The sequence below is a fragment of the Castor canadensis genome, chromosome 1 (genome assembly GCF_047511655.1).
Source record: "Castor canadensis chromosome 1, mCasCan1.hap1v2, whole genome shotgun sequence".
Taxonomy (NCBI): Eukaryota; Metazoa; Chordata; class Mammalia; order Rodentia; family Castoridae; genus Castor; species Castor canadensis.
This window is the reverse complement of record NC_133386.1, coordinates 208645942-208670011: the sequence shown is the minus strand read 5'-3', so window position 1 is coordinate 208670011 and position 24070 is coordinate 208645942. Positions and strand designations below refer to the sequence as shown.

Here is a 24070-nt window from a genome sequence, read left to right as displayed (position 1 = left end):
GCAGAAGATGTCAGAAAAGTCTCCATGCCTCATGGATTGGCAGAATCAACGTTGTAAAAATGGCTACACTACCAAAAGCAATCTACATGTTCAGTGCAATTCCTATCAAAATCCCAATGACATTCTTCAGAGAGATAGAAAAATCAATCCCACAGTTCATATGGAAACACAAAAGACCTTGAATAGCCAAAGCAATTCTGAGCAAAAAGTCCAGTGATGGTGGTAGCACAATTCCTGACTTCAAACTATGCTACAGAGCCATAACAATGAAAACAGCATGGTATTGGCACAAAAACAGACATGAAGACCAGTGGATTAGAGTAGAAGACCCAGATACAAACCTATACAGCTACAACCAATTGATTTTCAACAAAGGAGCCCAAAGCACATGATGGAGAAAAGAACCTCTTCAACAAATGTTGCTGGGAAAATTGGATATCGACATCTCTCTCACCTTGTGCCAGTATCAACTCAAAATGGTCCAAAGATCTTAATATAAGGCCTGAAACTTTGAAACAACTCTAGAAAGTAGTAGGAAATACACTAGAACAGATAGGTATGGGGAATGTCTTCCTAACTAGAATTCCAATGGCTCAGCATCTAAGAGAAAGAATGAACAAATGGGACTGCATCAAACTAAAGGGCTTCTTCTGCACAGCAAAAGAAAGAGTCACTAGACTTAAGAGACAGCCCACAGAATGGGAGAAAATCTTCACCAGGTTTTCATCTGATAAGAATTTACAGGGAACTCAAAAAATTCAACCCCCAGAGAATCAACATCCCAATGAAGAAATAGTATGTGAATTGAATAGGAAATTCTCAAAGGAAGAGGTACAAATGGCCAATAAAAACATGAAGAACTGTTCAACTTCTCTGGCTATAAAAGAAATGCAAATCAAAACTACTTCATCTCACTCCATGTTCAAGAGCAAAAACAACAAATGGTGGTGAGGATGTTGTGAAACAAGAGCCCTTATGCACTGTTGGTGGGAATGCAAATGAGTACAACCATTATGGAAAACAGTGTGGAGACTCCTCAAAAAGCTAAAGGTAGAACTGTCATATGATCCAGTGATACCACTCCTGGACACCTACCCAAAGGAACATAGATCAGGATACAATAGAGACACTTGCACCGATGTTTATTGCAGCACATTTCATAATAGCCAAGCTATTGTAGATGCCCTACAACTGATGAATGGATCAAGAAAATGTACATGCACACGCACGTGGACGCACACCCACCCACCCCCACACACAATGGAGTTTTACTCAGTCTTAAGGAAGAATTATACCATGTGGTTGAAGGTAAATGGATGCAATTGGAGGACTTCATGTTAAGTAAGTCAGGTGCGGAAAGACAAAGGCCACATATTTTCCTCTCATGTGGAAGATAGATCCAAAAGATAAAACATATACACAAAAACAGACATGATCATATACACATTTGTAATAGTGGAACTATACTATGGAACTTGGGGAAGGAGGGAAAGGAAAAGGGAATGACAGAGTGTGAACAGTATTGTAATGCAAAACATCTGAAAGTAGAGGATACAAGGATGTGTATTGAAAGCTATTGAAAAATGGGGGGTGTGAGGGAAGGGACAATAGGGAGCAATGGAAGGGACTGAATGAACCAAAGTAAAGTACACTCACAGTGGGATGCAGTGAGACACCCCTTTGAACATCAACTTAGAGATTAATAAGGAAAGTCAGACTGTAGAATAAGTACAGTGTATGGGGGGCACTTGTGGGAGGGGGAGAGTGAAGGAAGGAGATGAAGGTGAGGGAATATGGTTGATGGACTTCATATACTTAGATGGAATAGAACAATAAAACCTCTTGCAATTGCTCTAAGTGGGGCGAGGGAGGGTTGAGGGGGAGAGATGGTGGGGGGCGATCTAACCAATGTACAATGTAAGCCTATTTGGAATTGTCACAATGAATCCCCCCTGTACAATGAATGTATCTAATAATAATAGTGAAATAAAACCAACAGCTGGGGATGTAGCTCAGTGGAAGAGTGCTTGCCTTGCATATTCAAGCCCTAGGTTTGGTCCCCAGCACCACACAAACAAAACAAGACCAAAAATACACTCCCTCTTGTCTCATCTCATGGACACAGGTTAAAGCTCCCGACCCATCTTGGGCTGGGTGTCAGAAGCAGAACTGGTGCTCTCCTTGCTGTGGTGCTGCAGGCCTGGCTCTGCCTCCTCATCAGAACACGCGCACTTAACCTGACTACTCCTTCCCTGCCAGGGCAGGGTGAGGTGTGGGAACTGGGGCGTGGGAGAGCCTGACAGCTTTGGAGTCAAGAGGAAATCACCAAGATAGTTGAGGACTTTTGACACATTCCGGTTTTGAGGGTGGGTAGATTAAGGGAATTGTTCCAACAGTGAGGCGTATCACTGAGCATGGTCAGCCTCGTAGCCAAAGTCACGCTCAACATCTGGAAGGTTGAGAATTTTTTTGGAGATGTGAGAGCTGACAGTGAAGGCTATCGCCAGCAGAAATGCTGGGCTGCCTGAACTGTGCCCTTCAGAGTGACCCTTGCAGGGTGGCTCGTTAATGTTATTCAGACCTTCATGACCCTCCTGTCTACTGATGACTCTTGCATGCTCTCCTCAAAGCTTTGTGCTGTGCTGGGCTTGGCATAGGGGTAGCATACTTTGGAGTGACTGCTGATGTCTGTCTTCCAGAGACACCATGGACAGTGTGAAGCAGAGTGCTGCCCTGTGCTTGCTGCGTCTGTATAGGACATCTCCTGACCTTGTTCCCATGGGTGACTGGACATCCCGAGTGGTGCACCTCCTCAATGACCAGCATTTGGTATGTGTTGGTTTTGATTCCACCCTTGTCTCCCAAGTATCCTTTTTTGGAAGAGCCACTGCAGAAGCAGCCCGTTGAGACTCCGAGGGTGGCGGGCAGTGTGACTGGTGCAACTCACACACAGGCCTCCAGCATTCCCGGGGTGCTCCCCAGGGACAGAGTGTTGTGGGGGTTCCCTCCTGGAACCTTAACCTAGGAAAGAACAGCATGTGGAAGGAAGGAATGTAACTTGGAGGAAGAAGTTATGTTAAGGAGAAGAAGCCAGGTGAAGGTAACGCTGGCATCCCTGGTACCTGCCTTGTGTGGGCTCTGATTGCGGGGGAGGTCTGCTGTCCTGCTTAAGTTCCAGCATAATCTTACCTTTCTTAAGCCAGGCCTCACTGTCATCCCAATTACAGATGAGGACTGGAGTCTGTGACTCAATGACTATGGTTACAGCATGTCACCTGGCCTGGGACTGCCCAGACTGGGTGAGAGTAAGCGATAGGCATTGGCCTCTGCTGCCTGTATGCTGCTGAGCAAATGAGTCAACTTGGTTTGGGCAGACAAGTATGTTAGCTGGTTACTGCTTTTCCCAGGAGAAATCTGCAGAAATTCAAAGTAAAATTTCAGAGGGCAGTGTGTTAGGTTGCACTGGGTACTCTGTGGAGTGACAGCTAAACTGACCTCATCACACTTGGGTGGGAGATGGAGCCAGATCTGGATCATGGTGCATGGAGAAGGCGGAGGCCTGGAGAGGGATTTGAACTCTGGGTGGGGAAGCGTGACCTCTGCAGGTTGGGTGTCTCTGGGGTAGAAGACCTGTTGGAGGCTGTCTTCGGTGTGTTTACACCACCACTAGGTGGACCCTTGAGCAGTGGGATTTTCCAGTTGTGCAGCTGAGGCAGCCAAAGCTCAAAAAGATCAGATGGCTGCTCCAGACTAGGATGGGTTGGGCCTGAGCCAGATCTTCAGAGAGCCTGTGTGGTCCCAGGCCCAGGTGTAGGGAAATGTTGAGGTGAGGCAGAGCTGTGAGGAGCTGTGGGCGGGCCTTGCATTGCCTGCAGCACCTTCTATGGATGGCTGTAGTTTGTGGGATTCTGACAAGTGGTGTCATCACTCCCACAGTCACATAGCCATGGCCACACGGAGTGCTTTTCAAGGTGGTAAGGCCAGGTCTCAGGTGCCTGGAAGACACCTTTTGCTAGACAGAGTACTTCTGTGACCTGAACTCTGTGGTTTGCTTTTGGGTTTTCATGTTGTGACTGTTTTGCTGGGCTCCTTGGCTAGCATACTCTCAGCTGTAGATGACAGAAACAGCCTGATGTGGGTAAGTGGGGAGTGTGGCACAGTCTGACCCAGGAAGGTCCTCCATGAGCTAGTATGGTCTCCCTCTCTGCCCCTGTTGGTACATGTCCGGCTTTGCCATTACAGGCCTGAGACCTGGTTTTTCCTGGTATCGGGTTTGGGGACCATTTGGTGGGTGTCAGTTGCCTACCCAAAGTGAATGAGCCCCCTCAACCCCTTCACAGAGCAGTGTGGGAGCCAGGAGCTTGTGGAGGGGCGAGAGAGGTGAGGACAGGGCCTGGTGGACAAGTTGGGAGTGCAGGCTCAGGCAGGTGCTGTGGCTGTACTGGTGTGGAGTGAGGATCAGAGCCTGAACCCTGTGCTGTGTGCTGAGCCAGGCCTGAGGGCTGTGTGGTGGAACTGGAGGCCTAGCTGTTCTTTGAGGAGGAGCTGGGGCAGGGACTAGAGGGCAGTTCCCCGCATACTCACTCCCTGTGAGGCTGTGGAGGAAAGGAGAGCCAGCTCTGATGGGGAGAAGCCAGGTGTCAGGATGTTGGGAACCAGGGCGAGTACTTCCGTGCTGAAGCACTCTACACTCACAAGTCTCTGGTCTCCGTGGACGTGGGGGATGCGCCAGCACTCATTGGCCTGCTGAGAAATGGGCAGAAAGGTGCAGTTAGGCCATTTGCTGAGCATAGCTGTTCATTACACAGCTTACTGTGGCTCTCACCAGGTTCCAGAGCTGACTGCGGGTAGGAGCCAGAGGGAGGGTAATGCCAGTGGATGGTTCCTGAGCTAACAGTTCATCTCTTCAGGGTCCTTAGTATCGTTTTTATTTGTTGTTTTTGAGTCGGAGGTTACAGTGCCTCAAATTTGTAATCTTGTTTTAGTCACCCAAGTGTTGGGGTTGTGGGCATTTACTACCACACTGGCTACAGTATTGGTTAAGTGAATTTCTTTACTTAATCAACCTTTCAAGAGATAGGAGTTACTGGGAACAGCTGTTGGTTATCCTGGGACAGTGGCAGTCTCCATGTCTCTGGGGTACCTCTCTGGGGTATCTCTTGGGCCTGATAGACCAAGAGAAAGGCCCTCATGCCTCATCTGCCATGGCCCTACCTGAATGAAGGGATCTGGGCCAGGCTCAGCTGGGTTTCCCAGTTTCCAGAGAGGAGATGTACACAGAAGCAGCCTGTGTGTGCTGCCTCAGTTTTGAAAACACTGAGGGTCCATCAGGGAGCCCAGATGGCTGTGGGCAGTAGGGTCCTGCTAGCCATGTACAGTTCTATGTGTGGCAGCTTCAGATCTTGACTGGAGTCTCAGTGCCTGCTGTTGCCTGTCTTCCAGGGCGTGGTGACTGCAGCCACAAGCCTCATCACCACACTGGCTCAGAAGAACCCTGAGGAGTTCAAGACCTCTGTCTCCCTGGCCGTCTCCAGACTGAGCAGAGTGAGTCCTGGTGGGGATGGATGGTAGGGCAGGTTTTTGTCTTCCTTATTTTTTAAATTATTTTTTGTGGTGCTGGGGTTTGAACTCAGCAGGTGGGCAAGGGCTCTCCACTGAGCCACACCCTCAGCCCTTCCTTATTTTGTTGAATTAATGTATTAGCTAACTTTTTAGAATGCAAGGTATTTGGCCTGCTTTGTAAATTCAAGAGTGGAAACTCTCCCTGTCAGTCCTTGGTTTTCTTTAAACTTCTTTGTTAGTTAAGAAGCATCCTCTCCCATCCTGTGGGTAGGTGGAGGGGCAGCTGCTCCACTTCTCCTCCCATGAAGGGCAGTACCTTTTCTCATCTGGCGTGGCGCCCACCCACCTGAATAAACAGCCCTGAACTGGTTTCTGGCTGTGACGAAGTTTTGGGTCTTGTCATTGGGCCCATGCATAGCATGCTTTGCATGTGGCTGTCCCATCAGCATTGTATGAAGTCCTCACCTTACTTTGGCGTCGCTGTTGCTGCGTTTCTGAGGCTGCAGAGATGAGGCTGTGTGGTGGACCATGACCTCCTCCTCACTGCCCTGGTGAGCCTTTTGCTCCTTTCCACTTGGAGGCTATCCAGGGAGGGATGCCTCCTGATGTGTGTGTGTGAAATGCTGCTGGCTTGCTTAGAAGTGCCACTGTGGCCAAGGGGTGGCAGCTCATAGACGGAAGGTAGTGCCAGGCCAGCTTCTGTAGTGCAGTGCAATTCCTGCACCAAGTCCCGCTGATGGCTGTAATGTTGGTGTCTTGGACTTCGTACCTTATCATGATGTGGACCATGCTTCCTGATTGTCAGTGAGGCTGGGCGCCTTTCATGTGACGGGCCCAGGTCTTCTGCCCATCTTTGTTTTGTCTGCTGTTCTTAGAATTTCTTTGTTTTAGATACGAATTTCTTTACTATCTATATAGTATATATAAATATATACTATATTTAAAGACAGAGGTCTTTAGATATGTTGGCTGTATTAGATTGGATCATACAAAATTGCCAACACTTAACCTTGGTTAGTCTTTAAAAATGTCGGCTTTGGACTGGCAGTGGCTCAGGCAGTAGAGTGCCTGCCTAACAAGCTGAATTCAAACTCCAGAACAACCAAAAAAAGAAAGAAAAAAGAAGAATGTCAGCTTTATGTGACCCAAACTAATCTGTATTTAAAGTCAGTGTGATGATGGGTTGTGTCATGTCTTTCTGTTGTTGTTGTTTGTTTTAACAGGGTCTCGATATGTAGCCTAGGCTGGCCTTAACCTTGAGATCCTCCTGCTTCAGCCTTCCGAGAGCTAGGGATTACAAGTGTGTACCACCACACCCTGCCATTTCACTGTCTTCACTGAGTCCTCTGTGGTCAGAGATTCCACAATGATGCAGTCAGATTTGCCAGTCTTCCACTGCAGTTAGTGCTGTCTGCACTCTTTGTGTGAAGTCTGGTACTGCATCTGCATGAGAGATGCCTTTTCTCTGGTGGCTTCCTTTGTCCTGGGGCCACACCAAAGGGCCTGCTACTTGGGGGAGCTTTTCTCCCAAACCAGGCTCTGCTTCCTGCCTGCCCTTCCCCCACTGGTCTCTTGGCTTCTGGAGCTCTGCCAGAATCCTGTGTCCTGCAGAGCAGCCCTTGACCCAGTCCCCACCTTGTTTGGGCTTGCCTATATGAACACAGCGTCTCTCCATTTCTTTCGACTTTCTCTCCATAGTGTTCTATAACATTTTAAGGTTCTATTTACCTTTTGTTAGAATTATTTCTATATGGTTTGTATTTAAAATGCTATCCTCAATGTAGCTGGGCTGGAACCCAGTACCTCTTACATGTTAGCCAAGTGCTTTACCACTGAGCTACATTCCCAGCCCCAAATTTTTACTTTTAACTGCTATATGTTAAATTATGCAAATAATTTTAAAAAACTTTGAACACTGTTCAAGTCTACCATCACAATAACTTTTTTTTTTTTAGAGAAGAATCTTGAACAAAAAAATTTTTTTTTTAATTGAAGCAGTGTTGGATTGTGTGGTAAAGATTAGCAGTTCTTAGTTCTTAGTACTAAGGAAACGTAAGTGGAAGTAAAAATCCCATTTATAAAGCATCCCAATTTTTAAATCAACTTCAAGATTTACCAAATGAGCCTAGGTGGATAAAAATGTCCTAAGTGAACTTTTTAAGTACTCATCCACTTACTTGCCCAACATGACTCTAGTTCTCCACTCTTCTGGTTCCACCTGAATACTTGGGGCAGGAGCTTCCTAGCAGTTTAACAAGACAAACACTATATATCCAAAATATGGGTATTGGGATGGTTTTCCACTCATCTTGCTTCAGGGTGCTTTTAATGCTGCTTCCTTCTGAAGGAACATCCTTCTGTCAGCCTTGCTTCTCCTCCTGTGGGCTGGCAGAGGACAGTGGAGCATTCAGCACACAAAATTGCATTTGTGCGTGAGTAAAGACAGGAGTATTTTGTGGCATCCTGGGCATTTCACATCCATGAAGTAGGATGGGATTCTGCCCCAGGTGATTCTTGTGTTTTCTCTTTGCCTCCTCTGGACAGGGATGAAGGAGATCCTTTGCGAGAGGCATGTTCTTGTGAGGAGGTTGTCACCATTGGAAAGGGCATCTCAACTTAAGTATAAAGTTCAGTGGTTTTAAGTAGATCTGTAATGTGCATCTGTTTCCATGGCTTTTCATTTTGTCAGCCCCCTCAGTGTGAGCTGATGTTCTCTGGGAGACGGGAAGGAAACAATGAAGAATACACCTGGCACTATAAGCAAGCTGTATTTCCAGGAACCAGTGTGACTTTTCAGGGACTCCTGTCAGGCAATATGTCCTATTCCCTTGGTTGTCTTACAGATTGTGACATCCGCGTCCACAGATCTTCAGGATTACACCTATTACTTTGTCCCAGCTCCCTGGTTGTCAGTCAAACTTCTGAGGCTGCTACAGTGCTACCCGCCTCCAGGTACTGTTCCCTGGTTTACCCCCCACCCCCACCCCAAATGATGTTCCCTGCCTCCTCCCAGCTCATATCCCCTGACATTCACAAGTGTTCCTGACAGCCCTTCTTACGGGTACTGGCCACAAGGCCACCCACCCCCAGGAGGTGGGTATGGGGGGCTCAGCTTACACAGATCTCTTACCGGGGGGCTTGAATCCCACAGCTTAGCTCTACGTCTCTGTTTGTTGTTATGAAAGTTGGTGATGAGGGCTGAGAACTTGGCTCAGATGGTAAAGCACCTGCCTAGCAAGCATGGGGCCCTGACTTCAAATCTCAGTACTGCCCTCCCCCCACTCCCCACCCCTCAAAAACAGTCACTTCCAGATGCACTCACATCCCTAGAACTGGGAGCCAGAAAGTTGGTGATGAGCCCTGGATCCTGGCTGGGTGCTGCCCTTGTTTTGCTTTCACAGAGCAGTTGTTGGAATGCTTAGCTTTACTAGGACCAGGGCTTCTTTCTCTGCTTTTATTCAGTGTCAGATCTGGGCAATTTCTTTTTTCCCTTTTTGGAGACCATGTTACCCAGGCTGGTCTTGAATTCCTGGGCTCAAGTGACCCTTGTGCCTCAACCTTGTGGATAGCTGGTTCCACAGGTGTGTGCCACCACACCCAACTTATACATCTGTGAATTTTTTGAGACAGTCTTCTTGAGTAAAACTTAAAACCATTAGAAACTTTGTGTCTTAAAATTTTAATAGTCTGATGTCTTTATGTTCATAATTTCATCCTAAGACATTACATTCAATTTCCAAGATGCGTCTCTAGAAGTAGAATTCCTTGGTTGAAAAATGTGCTTGTTATTCCAGACTGCCCTGTAAAAAAGATTACTTTGTTAGCCAGCCTGAAAAAAGACATATACATATTTATTTATTTATTTAGTGGTACTAGGGTTTTGAACTCAGAGCCTCACACTTGCGCTCTACCAATTGAGCCTTCCTCCTTGTCTGCTTTTAGTTGTTTTTCAGATAGGGTCTCATATTTTGCCCTGACCGGCTTTGAACCACAATCCTCCTGCTTCTTCTTCCTACATAGCTGGGATTACAGAGTGTACCTTCATACCAGGCTTGTTTTCAAAGATAGTATCTCACTAACTTTTTGTGCAAGCTGGTCTAGTATCCCAGTTCTTCTATCTCTGCCTCCCAGAGAGCTGGGATAACAGGTATTACCCATTACACCTGGCTGAACCTTTGTATTTTAACCTAATTTATTTTTGTATAGGGGATTTCTTTGTTGAAGTCAGGTAACTTTCTATGCTGAATACCCTTTTTTTTTGGGGTGGGACTGGGCTTTGAACTTGAACTCAGGGCTTTGCACTTACAAAGCAGGTACTCAACTGCTAGAGTAGAGTACCATCAGTCTATTTTGCTCTGGTTATTTTGGAGATGGGGGTCTCAAGAACTCTGCCTGGACTGGCCCCAAACTGCAATCCTCCTGATGTCAGCCTTCTGAGTAGCTAGGATTATAGGTATGAGTCACTGGTGCCCAACCTGAATACCTTTTTACACTGAATAGAAGTGCTGAACTGCACCCCTTGTTGGAGCCTCCCTGCTTTGCCCAGTCCAGCCCCCAGCAGTTCTCTTTGGTGGACAGGAAGGGCTGCTGCTCCTGAGAAAAGCTGGCCTTCCTCTCTTTGATGCTGGGGACATAGACTTAGTCCCTTCCCCACTGGCCATTGTGTGAATTTCAGCATCTTCATCTCTGTCAGTCTGTAGTTTTTATTTCTTATGCTGTGGTTGGCAGGACCCCTGCCCTTCACCTGACATCTTTGTGTTCAGGTTGTGTGCTTTTCAGGGCCCTCTGTATGTGAACCCCTTGGGGTTTGATGGGGCCCTGTTCCTGAATGACTTGTTTTGCAACAAGCTGGGTGCATTGTTGGTTTTCTGTAAACATGTTGCGTGAATTATTTCTGATACTCTGGTATTTTTTTTTTTCTATTGGTTTTGTATGCTTTTTGTCCATTATCTTTTTTTTTTCTGATTTGAATGGAATTAAATTTTTTTCCTTCTCTTTATGTCTCTGTTTACAACATTTTCTCCATTTATGTTGGGATAGCAGGGAGAGCTTTAGCTCATGCTTTGTTCATGTGGCATAGGCTTTATTTCCTCATGACTGTCTCTTATCTCTGCAGAAGTGCTCTGCCTGTTACTTGCATTGAAAATGCAGGTTTGCTTTCCATAGCTGCTAAAGCTTTTCATTTCTGAGGTTTATGCCACTTGAATGGGGATGTTTATGCTCCCCACTGTTGTCTGTCTTGTTTTTGCAAATGCATTCAACCATGTTCACAGCTGTGAATGACTCAAAAGTGACCACATGCTGAGTGCTGGTGGCTCATGCCTATAATCCTAGCTGCTTGGGAGGCTGAGATCAGGAGAATCATGGTTCAGACCGGGCAGATAGTTTGCCAAGAACCCATCTCCAAAAATAACCAGTACAAAATGGACTGGAGGTGTAGCTCAAGCAGTAGAGCGTCTGCTTTTCAAGCACAAAACCCTGAGTTCAAACCTCAGTCCTACTAAAAAAAAAAGTGTTCACAAGATGTGCATTGTGTTGAGGGGTCCTCTTGCCCAGGTATGGGGCTGGGGGCTGGGGCTGAATGGGCCAAGGGCCTGGGAGCCTGGCCAACAATTTTGTCTTGCCCAGAAGACCCTGCAGTGCGAGGCCGCCTGACTGAGTGCCTGGAAACTATCCTGAACAAGGCTCAGGAGCCACCTAAGTCAAAGAAGGTCCAGCATTCAAATGCAAAGAATGCTGTGCTGTTTGAGGCAATCAGCCTGATCATCCACCATGACAGGTGAGCTGCTGTTGCTCAGTGTTCATCTGTAGCCCCTGGCACTGGCTTCTTCTCTTCAGCTCTTGCTTGGCCTGCTCTGGGGAGAATGTCTCTGCCCTCCCTGGCCCCGGTGGTCTCACTAGCTACAGCCTTATCTGCAGGACCTCCTTCTGCCCTCAGCATTCCATCCATTTCTGAGTGGTTTCTCTCATCATCCTAGAGAGGGAGTAGGGTGCATGTATCCCATTGGCTTTGCTGGGCATGGAGCTGTACCCTGTAATGCTCCCCTGGGACTGACCATGCTTATCTTCCACAGAGGAACATGGGGCTGGTCAGCCATTCTGCATAGCATGGGCTTCTTCCCACCTTTTCTCTGGGGCTTCTATGGGTGGCAGCACTGCACTCTGGGTTTCTGAGAGAGGACATGGAGGCCGTGGGCAGGGCTGTGGCAGACAGCAGCCCTCAGGTTGGCAGGGAGCAGGTAGTTCTGCTGAGGCATGTTTTTACAAATGGCTTCCTATGGCAAAAACACTGAATCACACTATGGCAGGGTTTTGTACTGTAAAAAACAGATTTCCAATATGAGAGAGCACCTCACTGTCTTTATTAAATGTATAAAAAGAGAGCTATGTGGTGAAGAGGAAGGGCAGTGAGAACAGACAGCTGCATTCTGTGTCTGCTGTGCCTACCACACACTGGCTGCCTCACCTTTCAGTCCAGGCTAAGGAGCAGCTAGTCCTTTTCTGGTCATGACTTGATGAAAGCAAAACTCCCAGAGTCGAGGCTCACTGTGGCTGGTCTGTGTTGGTTCCCGCTCTGGAGGTTTTCTGGGGATAGCAGCTGAAGGTGTTCTTACCAGAGTGGATGCAGAATTGAGCTTAGAACCAGTTTGGGTCTCCATGTCTCAGGGCCCTTAGGGTTCTCCCAGGACAGCATGTGGTTTCGCCTTCCCCACCTGACATGCAGCTGGGAACTTAGGCCTTCGCTCCTCACCATGGCCTTCCTTACCTTGCTCCTCCTCACCATGCCCTCCTCACCTTGCTCTCTTCTTGCAGTGAGCCGAATCTTCTGGTCCGTGCCTGCAACCAGCTGGGCCAGTTCCTGCAGCACCGGGAGACCAACCTGCGCTACCTGGCTCTGGAGAGCATGTGTACGCTGGCCAGCTCCGAGTTCTCCCACGAGGCCGTCAAGACCCACATTGAGACTGTCATCAATGCTCTCAAGGTGTGCTGACATCTGGTCAGAGCCACTGACCTCTGTGTGGAGGCTGGAGTTCCTGTGAACACAGATGAGACCCTTCAGCAGTTCAGTTTGGGTCCTGAGGCACTGGCCCTGTTCCTGTCACCTGCTGTCCCACAGGGTGGGCACAGCAGTTGGGTGAGAGAGTTGTTACCCTGTGGTGAAGTCTTGCTGTGGTATAAGGCCACACTGTCTGTCCCTCACATTGGGACTCTGGCCATGGAGCCACTGCAGGCCATCTTTGCCTTTTGGCTAAGTTTGTGCCCGTGATGGCACGTGTGGCCCTCCTTTGGCACCTTGCTTGTAGTCTCAGATAATAGTGCAGTGAACAGGATTGGCTCTGTTTTTGGTTAAAAAGATGAAATATTTTATTCTCCAAGAAAACTCCCTTTGCAGATCATGGATTTCAGACTTTTTTTTTTTCAGTACTAGTTCAATACAGAACTGAGGGCCTTGCACTTGCTAGGCTGATGTTTTCCCACAGGAATCACACTCCCAGCCCTTTTTTTAAGTTATTTTTCAGATAGAGTCTTGCCTGGAACTGGCCTTGGACTGTGATCCTCTTACCTCTGCCTCCTGAGTAGCTGGGATCACAGGTACACACCACCATGCCCAGCTTTGTTGAGATGAGGTCCTGCTAACATTTTTGCCTGGGCTGGCCTCGAACCACCAGCTTCCTCATCGCTGCCTCCTGTGTAGCTGTGATCACAGGAGTGAGCTACCACATGTGTCTCAGATTTCAGAGTTTTTTTAAGGATTAAAATTCCAGAGTGGAAAGAACCTGGTCATGTTGTCGTTTCCCATGCCTGCTTGAGTTTCTTGGTGATCTCACTGGCAGTCCCTCGGTGCAACACACACTGGCCACACAGTCCTGCTTGTTAGTACAAGGTGTTAGGAAACTGTAGGCAGAAGGGGACCCAGGTGCCTTTTCCTGGCCTGACCTTGGACTGTCATGAAACATCTGCTTTCTGTGTTGCACCTTATATTTGGTGTCTGCTTTGCATACAAGGCCAAGTTTTTCCTGATTTGCTGTCTCTTTTAGTCATTCCCTGTAGTAAGACAGCTCTTGCCTTATGTTGGTCCAGCCCTTGCTGGGTGACCTCTATGCTACACCAGGGTTTCCCGTTTTCTACCACTGTGGGGTCCACAGGTGTGGGGCACTCATTCTCAGACCATGATGTGGCACCTCTGGGGTCTTGTTCAGATGCCACTGGGGCGTGGCTGAGAACCTGCCTTGTAATGAGTCCCCGGGTCACACAACATAGAAGGTGATGGTATGTGACCACACAATGGAATAGATTGGTCTCAGTGATCAATCTTCCCTGAGCATGGTCCTCAGAGGAGCTGGCCAGTGAGGCAGTGTCAGTGAAAGGACAGAGTTAGATTCCAGGTCCAAGTATAGAGAGCAAGGGTGAGGAAGTGGGGGTGTGAGGGGATTCTGGATATAGACAGCGAGTAAGGGGCACCCAGCATGGTTGTTGGAGCAGAAGGGCACCCTGCCTGATGACCAGCTCCCATGGAATGTGTGGGTACTGTGCCCAGGTAGAGGCACCTGTCCACCAGTCTGTGCTTCGTGTGTGTGTGTTTGACTCTGCCTTGTTCCCCCAGACGGAGCGGGACGTGAGTGTGCGGCAGCGGGCTGTGGACCTGCTGTATGCTATGTGTGACCGCAGCAACGCCCAGCAGATTGTGGCCGAGATGCTGAGCTACCTGGAAACGGCTGACTATTCCATCCGAGAGGAAATTGTGAGTTGCTGTGAGGTCTGAGTTGTTGCCTCTATGGCTGTGTGTTTCAGCTGGATTGCTGGTGGTTTGCAGTTGTATCTGGCAGCTTGGCTGAGTATCTATGGGACACTTGATAAAAGGTTCCTTGGCATCAGCTTTCCAGCCAGCAGTGAAGCCAAAACCCCCACCACTAACAGGCTTTCCTGTTGTTTCGTCCTTTTAGTGTGGACAGTCTGACAGCTTGGGGTTTGATTGAGGCTGCAGCTGTCTCTGCCCAGATGAGCAGGAGTTCAGATTCTTGAGGGCAAAATTCTCCTTAGTTGTGCTTAGATTTTTATTTTTATTTTTTGGTGTTACTGTGGGTTAATTCAGGGCCTTGTACTTGCTAGGCAAGCACTCTACCACTTGAGCCACACACCCAGTCCTTTTGCTTTTTAATGCTTTTTCAGATTGGGTCTTATTTTCTTTGATTGGCCTTGGACCATGATCCTTCTGTTTTGGCCTCCAGAACAGTTAGGATTATAGTTGTGCACCACCATGCCTGGCCCTGTGTGAAGATCTTAAACCTTTGATGCTGGGCGTGTTTAACTTACATCCCTTTGTGTATCTGCAAGCGTCTTAGCTGTGGCCAGCTGTGTGGAGTGTTGGTTTCTAGTGTGACTGATGTCATCCAGGAGGTAGTGTATACTCCCTGTTTGCAGTACCGAAGTCTGGGGGGAGAAGCTGTTAGCTCTATCTCTGCTCCTCACTTGGCTGCTGCTGGCTTCTCCAGGCCTCTTGGGGTCTTTTTTGACAGTGGATCGTGGGATTTAAGTGTGGAGGACAGTGTGTTGCTAGTTTTTAAGGAGCAGATGCCCTCACTAGCCGTGACTGCAGCTCCCCAAGGCTGAGCCAACTTAGACCTAGGGGAAGCAGTGTTTTCTCATTTGTCCTTTTGGGGAGCAGAGTGTGACTTGAGGCTTTGTTGGGAACTTGTGGGGTGACAGGGCCAATGTGGGTGCTAGCTGGATGGCTTCATGGTGCTGCTGAAGGTTTCTTAGAGAAAGAACAACAGCTGAGTGGGAATTGGGGTGCTGGGAGAAGGGTCCAGGTGGGGTGGGTGGGAGCTGCCTGATTCTAGGTAGGATGCTAAGGACGGGTTATTGATCAGCTTTCCCTCACTGTAATGAAATACCTGAGAAAGTTAACTTGCAAGCATACTGGCTCACAGTTTTAGAGGTTCAGGTCCAAGACTCGGCAGGCCTACTGCTTTGGGCCTCTGGTGGGTGTGCCAGGTAGTAGTAGTGTGGAGTGCCTGATGAGCAAACTACTCCCTCAGGGCAAGAGTAGGAGGGGAGAAACCTCAGTCCCATAGCCCCTCAAGGACACACCCCAGTGACCTCAGCACCTCCCACAGGGCCCCTCCTCTTAAAGGTCCCATCACGTCCTAATGCCCCACCCTTGGACCCTTGGGTGACATTCTAGATGCAACAATGGCAGGTGGTGTGGGAAGAGGGCACTATGTGTAGGGAAGGGCCTGGTGGGCCATGTTTGGAGTGAGTCCCAGCAAGTGGTTTAACTTCAGCCAGGGTTTGCTTCTGGCCTGGGCAGGGTGGCCTGTGTGGAGCGGGGCCAACAGTCACCAGATTGTCCTTCTTCATGTTGTTCAGGGTGTGTCCAGCAGAGACGGCAGGACACATCTGTCTGCATAGGGATATGTGTTTTAAGGGCTGGAGCACTTACTTTGTGACATGTGGCACTCCTGTTAGGTTTAGTTGCATGTCCCTCAGTCCTAGGTCGACTGCTCCACCCACCTGTCCTGTCCATCCCACCAGGAATGTCAGAGCATGAGCTCTGCAGTCATGCTTTGTGCTGGGCATGCTCAGCTACATGGCCAAAAGGGAATCTTTCCACTCTGGAAGCTCAACAGTGGACAGGACAGTGGTCTGCACATGTGGGGTGCTGTCCTGAGGCAGGGCCTCACCTTCTGCGGGAGGCGGGACTAATATGGTCCAGAGACAACAGGGCTGGAGGTGGTGGTGGAACCCTGAGTATGTGGTTGAGTGAGTGCTAGGCTCCAAGACTGTGCGGGGAGGTGGAGCCCAGGACCTCAGCCTGCCAGGCAGTGCTCACTGCTGAGTCACATCCCCAGCCTAGGCCATGCATTTTGAATAATGCTCTGGAAGTGCTGTGGGGTTAGCTTGAGAGGAGCATGTGGGCAAGGCAGGTGTCAGGTAGTCCAGGCTCCAGGCAGGCTGGGCTCTGGGGGCCCAGCTGGCTGGAAGTCAAGGGAGGGGATGGTAGGGTGAGAGTGCAGAGCTGCCATGTGAAGGGGCAGATGCATGAGGGGCAGATCATGATGGCTCTGGGTCTCGTGTGGCACTTGACACAAGAAGAGGGAGACTTTGAAAAGATAAGGTTGGTTTTGGACAGCCAGGCAGAGTTGCCTAGTGAGCAGCTGCCCTTGTGGGTGTGAGTCTAGAGGCCCTTGGGGACAGTGTGGAGTGGAGAGCAAGTGGGTCTCCCATGGGAGGCATGTGGGATTGAGGAGAGGATGAGGGCCACAGGAGGTGGTGAGGAAGACTGGTTAGGGGGAACGCTGCAGGATCCTAAAGAGAGGAGAGGATGCAGAACGGGGGCTCACCTGGGGACCATGTGCAGTGATGACCTCAGTGGTGTCTGTGAGGGGCAGCACCATGGCCTGTTGCACCTTGGCTTGGCTACTGCTCTGCATCTGTCCCTGGAGGTTGGTTAGCTTCCCCCAGATGAGTTGGTGAATCCCCACTCTCTGGGCCCATGGGCTCCTCTGAGAATCTAGTGAGAGCTCCCACATCCCAGTTTTTAGATCCTTCTGAAGACTTGCACAGACACTGGTGACAGCTGGTCCTTGGTGTTGCACCTGCCTGACCAGCCTGTCCTCCCGCAGGTGCTGAAGGTGGCCATCCTGGCTGAGAAGTACGCCGTGGACTACACCTGGTATGTGGACACCATCTTGAACCTGATCCGCATTGCCGGAGACTACGTGAGCGAGGAAGTGTGGTACCGCGTCATTCAGATCGTCATCAACCGCGATGATGTGCAGGGCTATGCTGCCAAGACTGTGTTCGAGGTGTGGCCCAGCCCAGCTGGGACTGCTGGGGTGTTGCTCCTTCCCTTCTGCTCCTATCGCTGTTCTCTGGGATTCTGCCCTTCTGTTGCAAGTTTCCTCTCACCCTAATTTCCAAAACCACACCTGGTTTGAAGGGCTACCTGACAAAGCTGCCTGGGCCTCACACTCATGCTGGCCTTTGTGTGAGGGGACACCAAGGGTCTGATGCACTTGAGGGGCCTCTGAGGAACAGCCACTGGCCTTGCTGAAGACTCCCCTGCTGCTAGTGTGCTGCAGCTGACCTAGGGCACTAACATCTGTAGCTTTGGGGAAAGCTGGCAAGGAGGGCCCTGTGGTCCTTGCTTCAGCTAGTTGTCACCCTGAGCCCACCTGCCCCTGCTCCTTTGCTGTGGTTAGCCCTTGGCCCTGGCTCATTGTGTCCATGGTTTCCCAGGCTCTGCAGGCTCCAGCATGCCACGAGAACCTGGTCAAAGTGGGTGGCTACATCCTGGGAGAGTTTGGAAACTTGATAGCTGGGGACCCACGATCCAGGTAAGAGAGCCCAGGGAGCTAGAGCATGTACCCTGTTCTGGGATGCCCTGACCTCCCCCAAAGAGGGCACGTATCTTTTCCAGGAAGTCACCACTATGCCCAGTGTCTAGCCCAGTATGGCTTCTGGATGAAATGGCTGGTGGCTTGGGCCAAGCAGTTGGACCAGGTGCTGGAAATGTGGCCTAATGGAAGGCTTCTGCTGTAGGGCAGGGTCTCCCGCATCTTGCCACAGGCACCAGGCTGAGTGCATGATGGTGCTGGGGACAGGTGAGGTAATGAGGCTCCTTGCCTGTGCTCTCTGCCACTCCCAAGCCCTCTGATCCAGTTCAACCTACTTCACTCCAAGTTCCACCTGTGCAGTGTCCCCACTCGGGCACTCCTGCTGTCTACCTACATCAAGTTCGTGAACCTCTTTCCGGAGGTGAAGGCCACCATCCAGGATGTACTGCGCAGTGACAGCCAGCTGAAGAATGCAGATGTGGAGCTGCAGCAGCGGGCCGTGGAGTACCTGCGGCTGAGCACCGTTGCGAGCACTGACATCTTGGTATGAGCTGGCTAGCAGAGCTGCTCGGCACGGGGGTCACTGGGCTAGTACTGAGTGCCAAACTTATTCTCTGTTCTGTATAACAGGCAACCGTCCTGGAGGAAATGCCACCCTTCCCGGAGCGCGAGTCCTCCATCCTCGCCAAGCTAAAGAAGAAGAAGGGCCCAAGCACAGTGACTGACTTGGAGGAGACCAAACGGGAACGGAGTGTTGATGTGAATGGGGGCCCTGAGCCTGCCCCAACCAACACTAGTGCTGTGGTAGGTCCTTGCCACTATGCACCCAGACCCCACCAGGGCTCCATGCCCCGAGGTTGGGATTGGCAGAACATGTGCTCATTGGAGCGTTTTATTAAAACAGAGTGTGTGATGAGAGCCTAGTGGTAGCCCCAGTCCTGAGGTCTGTGTACCCCTGCACCTGGGCTCTCCAGGGCAGACTGTCCTAGGAGGCCAGAGTCTGTCCATTGGATGTGTCTTTGAGATTGGCTTCTTGGAGCTGGGCCAGCTCCAAGTGTGTGGTGACTTGTTTTTGAGGCTGTGGCCACTTGCCCCTCCTGCCGGAGGATTGTTGTGTGCCCTTTGCTAGCTTAGAATGGACTTGCCTTGTCTTGTTACCTCTTGGAAGTTTTCTGTAGTGAGTTGGAGTAGAACAAATTTCCCCTTTATGTGACATGATAAGAATGTGCATGTAGATAAAAATATGACCTTTCATCTGTTGGGTGGGAAATGCCATTGTGAGAGCTGTGTGTGCATTTTCTTTTTCTAACTAAGGCAGGGTTGCCAAGATCCAGTACAGCAGCTGTGTCCCTGCATACCACCTCCTGCTCCTAGGAGAGTCCCCATTGTGGCCCTGTGGACTTTCTGTTTAAGGGAATACTGGGGAGATTTGTCTCTAGCATGCTGGTCCAGTGACAACAGTAAATGTTGCTTACACGTGTCAGGTGGAACCTTGCTAGGAAAGGCTGCGTGGTATTGTGTGCTGGGCACAGAAAGACCTGGCCCTGCTGGTCTCCTCTTCAAGAGAATGCTAACATCTGAGCCCTGGCCCTCCTCGGTGGGGTCTCCTTGTGAGCTGCCTTCTGACTGTGTCTTGCCCCTTAGACCAAGGATGCTGGCCTACAGTGAGACCTGTGCAGTGGACTCTCGGTGTATGTGGGTTGTCTGGTTCCAAGGAGACTTTGCCATTGAGGAAAAACCACGGATGCTCGTGATGCATAGAGTTCAGAACTATACTGGGAATGGTTGATTTGTTTTTCCCTAAGGCCATCCAGCTTCCACTAAAGACATACCACCATTCAGCAGATGTAAATTTTTCACTTTTCTACTCAGGTTAAGCACATTCACTTTTACCTTCCTTTTGGGGCACCATTTGCTTTTTGGGAAGTAGATTTTCACAAATTCAGGGGCAGGGAAATAGCAGATCTACGATTTAAATCTAACTGGCTATAACACAGGACTGACTCCGCATCACTGAGCTGTGTAATGTATTCACAGGAAGTTGAAATTTTTGTTTTTGAAATTTTTCTTTTTTTTTTTTTCGTGGTACTGGGACTTGAACTCAGTGCTTTGTGCTTGCTAATGTAGGCACTCTGTTGCTTGAGCCATGCCTCCAGCCCTTGAAATCTCTTTGCATTTTTGAAAAATAAATGTTTTGAGGGTGCTTGTTCAAAACCGTGTGTAATAAATCTGCAAATGAGGTGGGCAAAGTGAGGTGCCCGGATCCTCTGGACAGACCCTGCCCCAGCCTCCTCTGCCCCATGCTGCTGCCTTTTCTTTCCCAGTCATTCCTGCTGTGCCACCTCTGGGCGTTTGCCTTCTCCCAGCTGTGCCCACCGCTTGAATTGGATTGATTTTGGAGTCAGTGAGAAGCATATGTGTTCTTCCCCTCATGCCTGAGCACTTCAGTGGTTAGCGCTCAGTCCCTGTTGCTATTTCCTAACGTGCTTGTCCCATGGAACCTTGCAGCCACCCCCCTGATGCAGGCCTCCTGTTATCTTTCCCCCTCTGTGGGCAACTTAACACTTCAGAGTGTTAGCGAAGAAGTTGTGAGAGTCCTCCTTGTTCTGGAGCTTGTTGCTAGAGTGGATTGGCAAGGTGACTTGGGTTTCTGGACAGAGTGCATAAATGGGAGTTTGTGCTGTGCCAGAACAGGCTTCCCATGGGCACTTGGTGATGGTTTCTCTTCAGAGCCTATGCCAGGGAGAAAGGGCAGTAGCTGTGTCCTGCAGAGAAGAGGCCACAGGACCCAGGCAAGGTGAGCTGGTGAGACGCACACGTGGGAGACAGATGAGCAGGGCACTCTGACTGCCACAGACCAGCCAGGTCACTAGGGAGCCTATTGAGGACCATGCCACTGTTCATCTGGAGTGCCAGGTGCTCCTGTCCTTCCTTGCAGCTTCCATGGGCACAGACAAGAGCTTTGGCAGCGATACAGCTTTGTCGTTGGTCTTTCTTTGGTTCTTCCTTGTTTTTTATTTCCATGTTGACCCTGAGGAGTAAGATGCTACCCATGGCCCAGGTACCTCGGGAGCTAGCTAGGGACAGGCCGAGGTGCGGCCATGCAGCTCAGCGGGAACTGCACAGGGCCTTCCAGATGTGCGAGAGCAGCCCCTGAAAGGTGGAGTTGGGCTCTGTGAGACTTACATTTCTTGGGTCTTCTCAGGGTCAACTGAGTAAGCTTTCCACTTGTAGGTACATGTCCTTCCTGACTGTAGCGGGCGCCTGGCTGGTGGTTGCTACCTAAGTAGGTGTTTGTGGTTGTGAGCAAGTGGCTTCTTCTGCACTGAAAACTAGGGGTGCCAAGGATGCCAATGGGATGAGGTCTCCAATCTGTCCTCAGAGCTCCATGACAGGCCGCAATGAGACTCCCTCCTGAGGAGGGGGCACTGGGGGACCTGGGGGACAGGAGAGCAGGACAGGACACATGCCCCTGGGTGTTGGGGCTTCACATGAAAGTGGCACTTTTTATCTGGAGCAATATTGGCCAAAGTATCTTTTATTTAAGAGCATGGTGATGCCAGACCACTTTTTTCTTTGCAAAAATCTTACCTGCAAGCTCTGTGGAGGAGCCTGTGGCACACCTGCCTGCAGTGCCTGGGCCTGTGCCTGGTGACTACTGGCCTCCTTGTTGGCCAGTCATCCGTCAGAGGCTGACCTCATTTGAGTCTGCATATAGGGAGCTTTTCATTTAGTCCCTCTTGTTTCTGTTGGAGAGAAGAACCTCACGCTCCTCCCTCCAGACCTCAGGGGAAGTTTTCTGGGCAGGGAGCACTGCAGGAATGTTCCCCGGGCCTGAGGAGACAGTGGAGTAGGAAGGTGGGGGAGGGGTCCCGTGTCTGGCTTGCTGGGTTTTCCTGACAACACCTTGCTTTTGTGGTTTGTGTAACTTTAGGGTATGTATTTGATATAATAGGACAAAAAGGGATTCAATTTGAAAGCATTGCCTAGGTTGCTGCTCTCATTGGCTCCTGTGAGGGAGCTGCATAGCCACAAGAGGTCCCTGGAGTCTACTCTGTCTTTGGCCCCACAGGCCCTCTCAGTACTGACTACCAGCAGCAGCTGTGCCCTGGCAGGCTTGCCTTGCTTGCCCAGGGTCTTGGTGGCCTGGAGCTCTGTCTGTTTACACTCACACCACTTGTATAGCGTGTACTTTGTAATGCCTTATTTGTCTTGATAAAACATTGGTACATAATGTCACATACCTACATGTGTGCCTTTTGCAGGACATGGTACAAAGGAGCACAAAGCAGAGGTTTGTAGTTGTCTGTACTAACCTTACCATTTCCACACTTTGCCTGGGGATAGGGGCAGGAAGCTTAGTCGGAGGCCTGACTGTGTGCAGGGAATGCATGTGCCTCTAGCCCTCAGGGTAGCTGCATTCTTGGAAAAGTCAGTTCAGACTAAGCAAAAGATATGTTGTATTAATGTAAAACGGTATTAGAATCTGTCTCAGGAAATTATAGATAGAGTTTTTGCCTTCATGAATGCCCAGTAGTACATTCAAAAGTTACTCAAGGTATCTTCAAGGCATAGTTTCTCATATCTCCCATGGAATACCAGTGGAGTGGTGTACCACAGCCAGTCTCCATCCCTAAAAGCACCGTGGATAGTATGAAAGCATTCTGTTCAGCTTTGTGATGTGGTGGGTCCCTGGGCACCACTGGGTCCCAGAGCAGAGCTCAGTTCTGGTGGCAGGTGCTCAGTGGTTTTACGTGCAGCAGGAAGGAGCCAGTGTCAGTCTGAAGAGTGAGTATTAGGTGACTCAAGCTGCACCCTGGTCCTGTGGGACTTGAGGGGCTGAAAAGCAATTAATTTTAGAAAGTGTCTGGCCTATTTTTTTAATAACTAAATAAAAAATGATTAAATTAAAGATGGGTACTAATAAGTTACAAGCTTTTTCATCTTTTAGAACTTATTTTTAGCCCAGTGTTGGTGGCTCACACCTGTAATCCCAGCTACTTGGGAGGCTGAGATCAGGAGTATCATGGTTCCAGGCCATCCTGGGAAAATAGTTTGAGAGACCCCATCTCCAAAATAACCAGAGCAAAATGGACTGCTTGTAAAATGCCTACAAGCACAAATCCCTGAGTTTAAACCCTAGTCCCACAAAAATAAAAGAAAGAAAAAGAACTTACTGTTTTTTGGGGTGGGGGTACTGGGATTTGAACTTAGAGCTTCACACTTGCTAGGTAGGTACTCTGTCACTTGAGCCATGCCCCCAGCCCCTTTTTGATTTCTTTATATAAAACATTTTTCATTTTTGCCCTGGCGCTCAGCCTCAAACAGAGAGGCACCTTGTTTGAGATAGAGTCTCCCTAACATTTTGCTTGGGCTGGCCTCAGACCAAGATCCTCCTGATGTCCGCCTCCTGAGTAACTGGGATTACAAATGTGAGACACTGCTCCTGGTTACATGGTCTTATTTCCTGAACCATACATATCAATTTCTTTGATGTCAAAAATGTTTGCAGACCTTTTTTTTTTTTATATTCAAATAACATTTGTGGGAAAATGAAAGGTGTTTTCTTAGTTATGTGAAATTGTGAGTAATCTTGTGAGGTGATTGTCTCATCTTGACTCTGGGGTACACTTTCTTCTCAGAAATGGCTGTCAGCCCTAATTTGCTGGTCAGCAGCCTCTGGGCTTCTTGCTGGCCCTCCCCGAGCCTGTTGTGGGAATGGACACAGGGAAGGGTGGGGTGGGCGGGATGGAGGGCCATGACACATACTTGAGTGTCCAGAGACTGTACACTCCGAGTGCACATACTGACACTCTCCTTCCTTCCTGTTACAGTCCACACCTTCTCCATCGGCAGACCTGCTGGGTCTGGGGGCCACTCCCCCTGCCCCCACGGGGCCCCCTTCCTCCTCCGGCGGCGGGCTGCTGGTGGATGTGTTCTCAGACTCTGCTTCTGCGGTTGCACCACTTGCTCCCGGCTCTGAAGACAACTTTGCCAGGTAGCCAGTTTCCTGAGTTCCCAAAACAAGTGGTGTGACCAGGGTCAGCTGGGCAGAGCCACCTGGGAGGGATGGTGGAAGCTGCATTTTGTGGGTGGGTTTGTACTCAGTCTCCAGCACCTAACAGGCTGCTGGTTGTCAGTGAGGTGGTCGGTGTTGTTGGGGGTGA

At 49.5% G+C, this 24070-nt stretch overlaps 1 protein-coding gene and 1 pseudogene across 2 annotated transcripts in view; one reads left to right on the top strand and one right to left on the bottom strand.

Moving 5' to 3' along the window:
* The window catches only part of Ap2a2 (adaptor related protein complex 2 subunit alpha 2), a 76102-nt gene that overhangs the window by 43198 nt on the left and 8834 nt on the right, over positions 1–24070 (top strand). Inside the window, exons 5-15 of one of the 2 annotated variants that reach the window (XM_074051369.1) lie at positions 2700–2829; positions 5443–5544; positions 8406–8514; positions 11191–11341; positions 12376–12544; positions 14168–14305; positions 17190–17372; positions 17806–17903; positions 18216–18447; positions 18534–18707; positions 23738–23901. In XM_074051369.1, coding sequence (XP_073907470.1) covers positions 2700–2829; positions 5443–5544; positions 8406–8514; positions 11191–11341; positions 12376–12544; positions 14168–14305; positions 17190–17372; positions 17806–17903; positions 18216–18447; positions 18534–18707; positions 23738–23901 — 1650 coding nt within the window. The remainder of the gene's footprint in view (positions 1–2699; positions 2830–5442; positions 5545–8405; positions 8515–11190; positions 11342–12375; positions 12545–14167; positions 14306–17189; positions 17373–17805; positions 17904–18215; positions 18448–18533; positions 18708–23737; positions 23902–24070) is intronic. The other variant, XM_074051377.1, reaches the window with a different exon arrangement.
* LOC109698228 (small ribosomal subunit protein eS27-like) lies at positions 7888–8135 on the bottom strand (annotated as a pseudogene).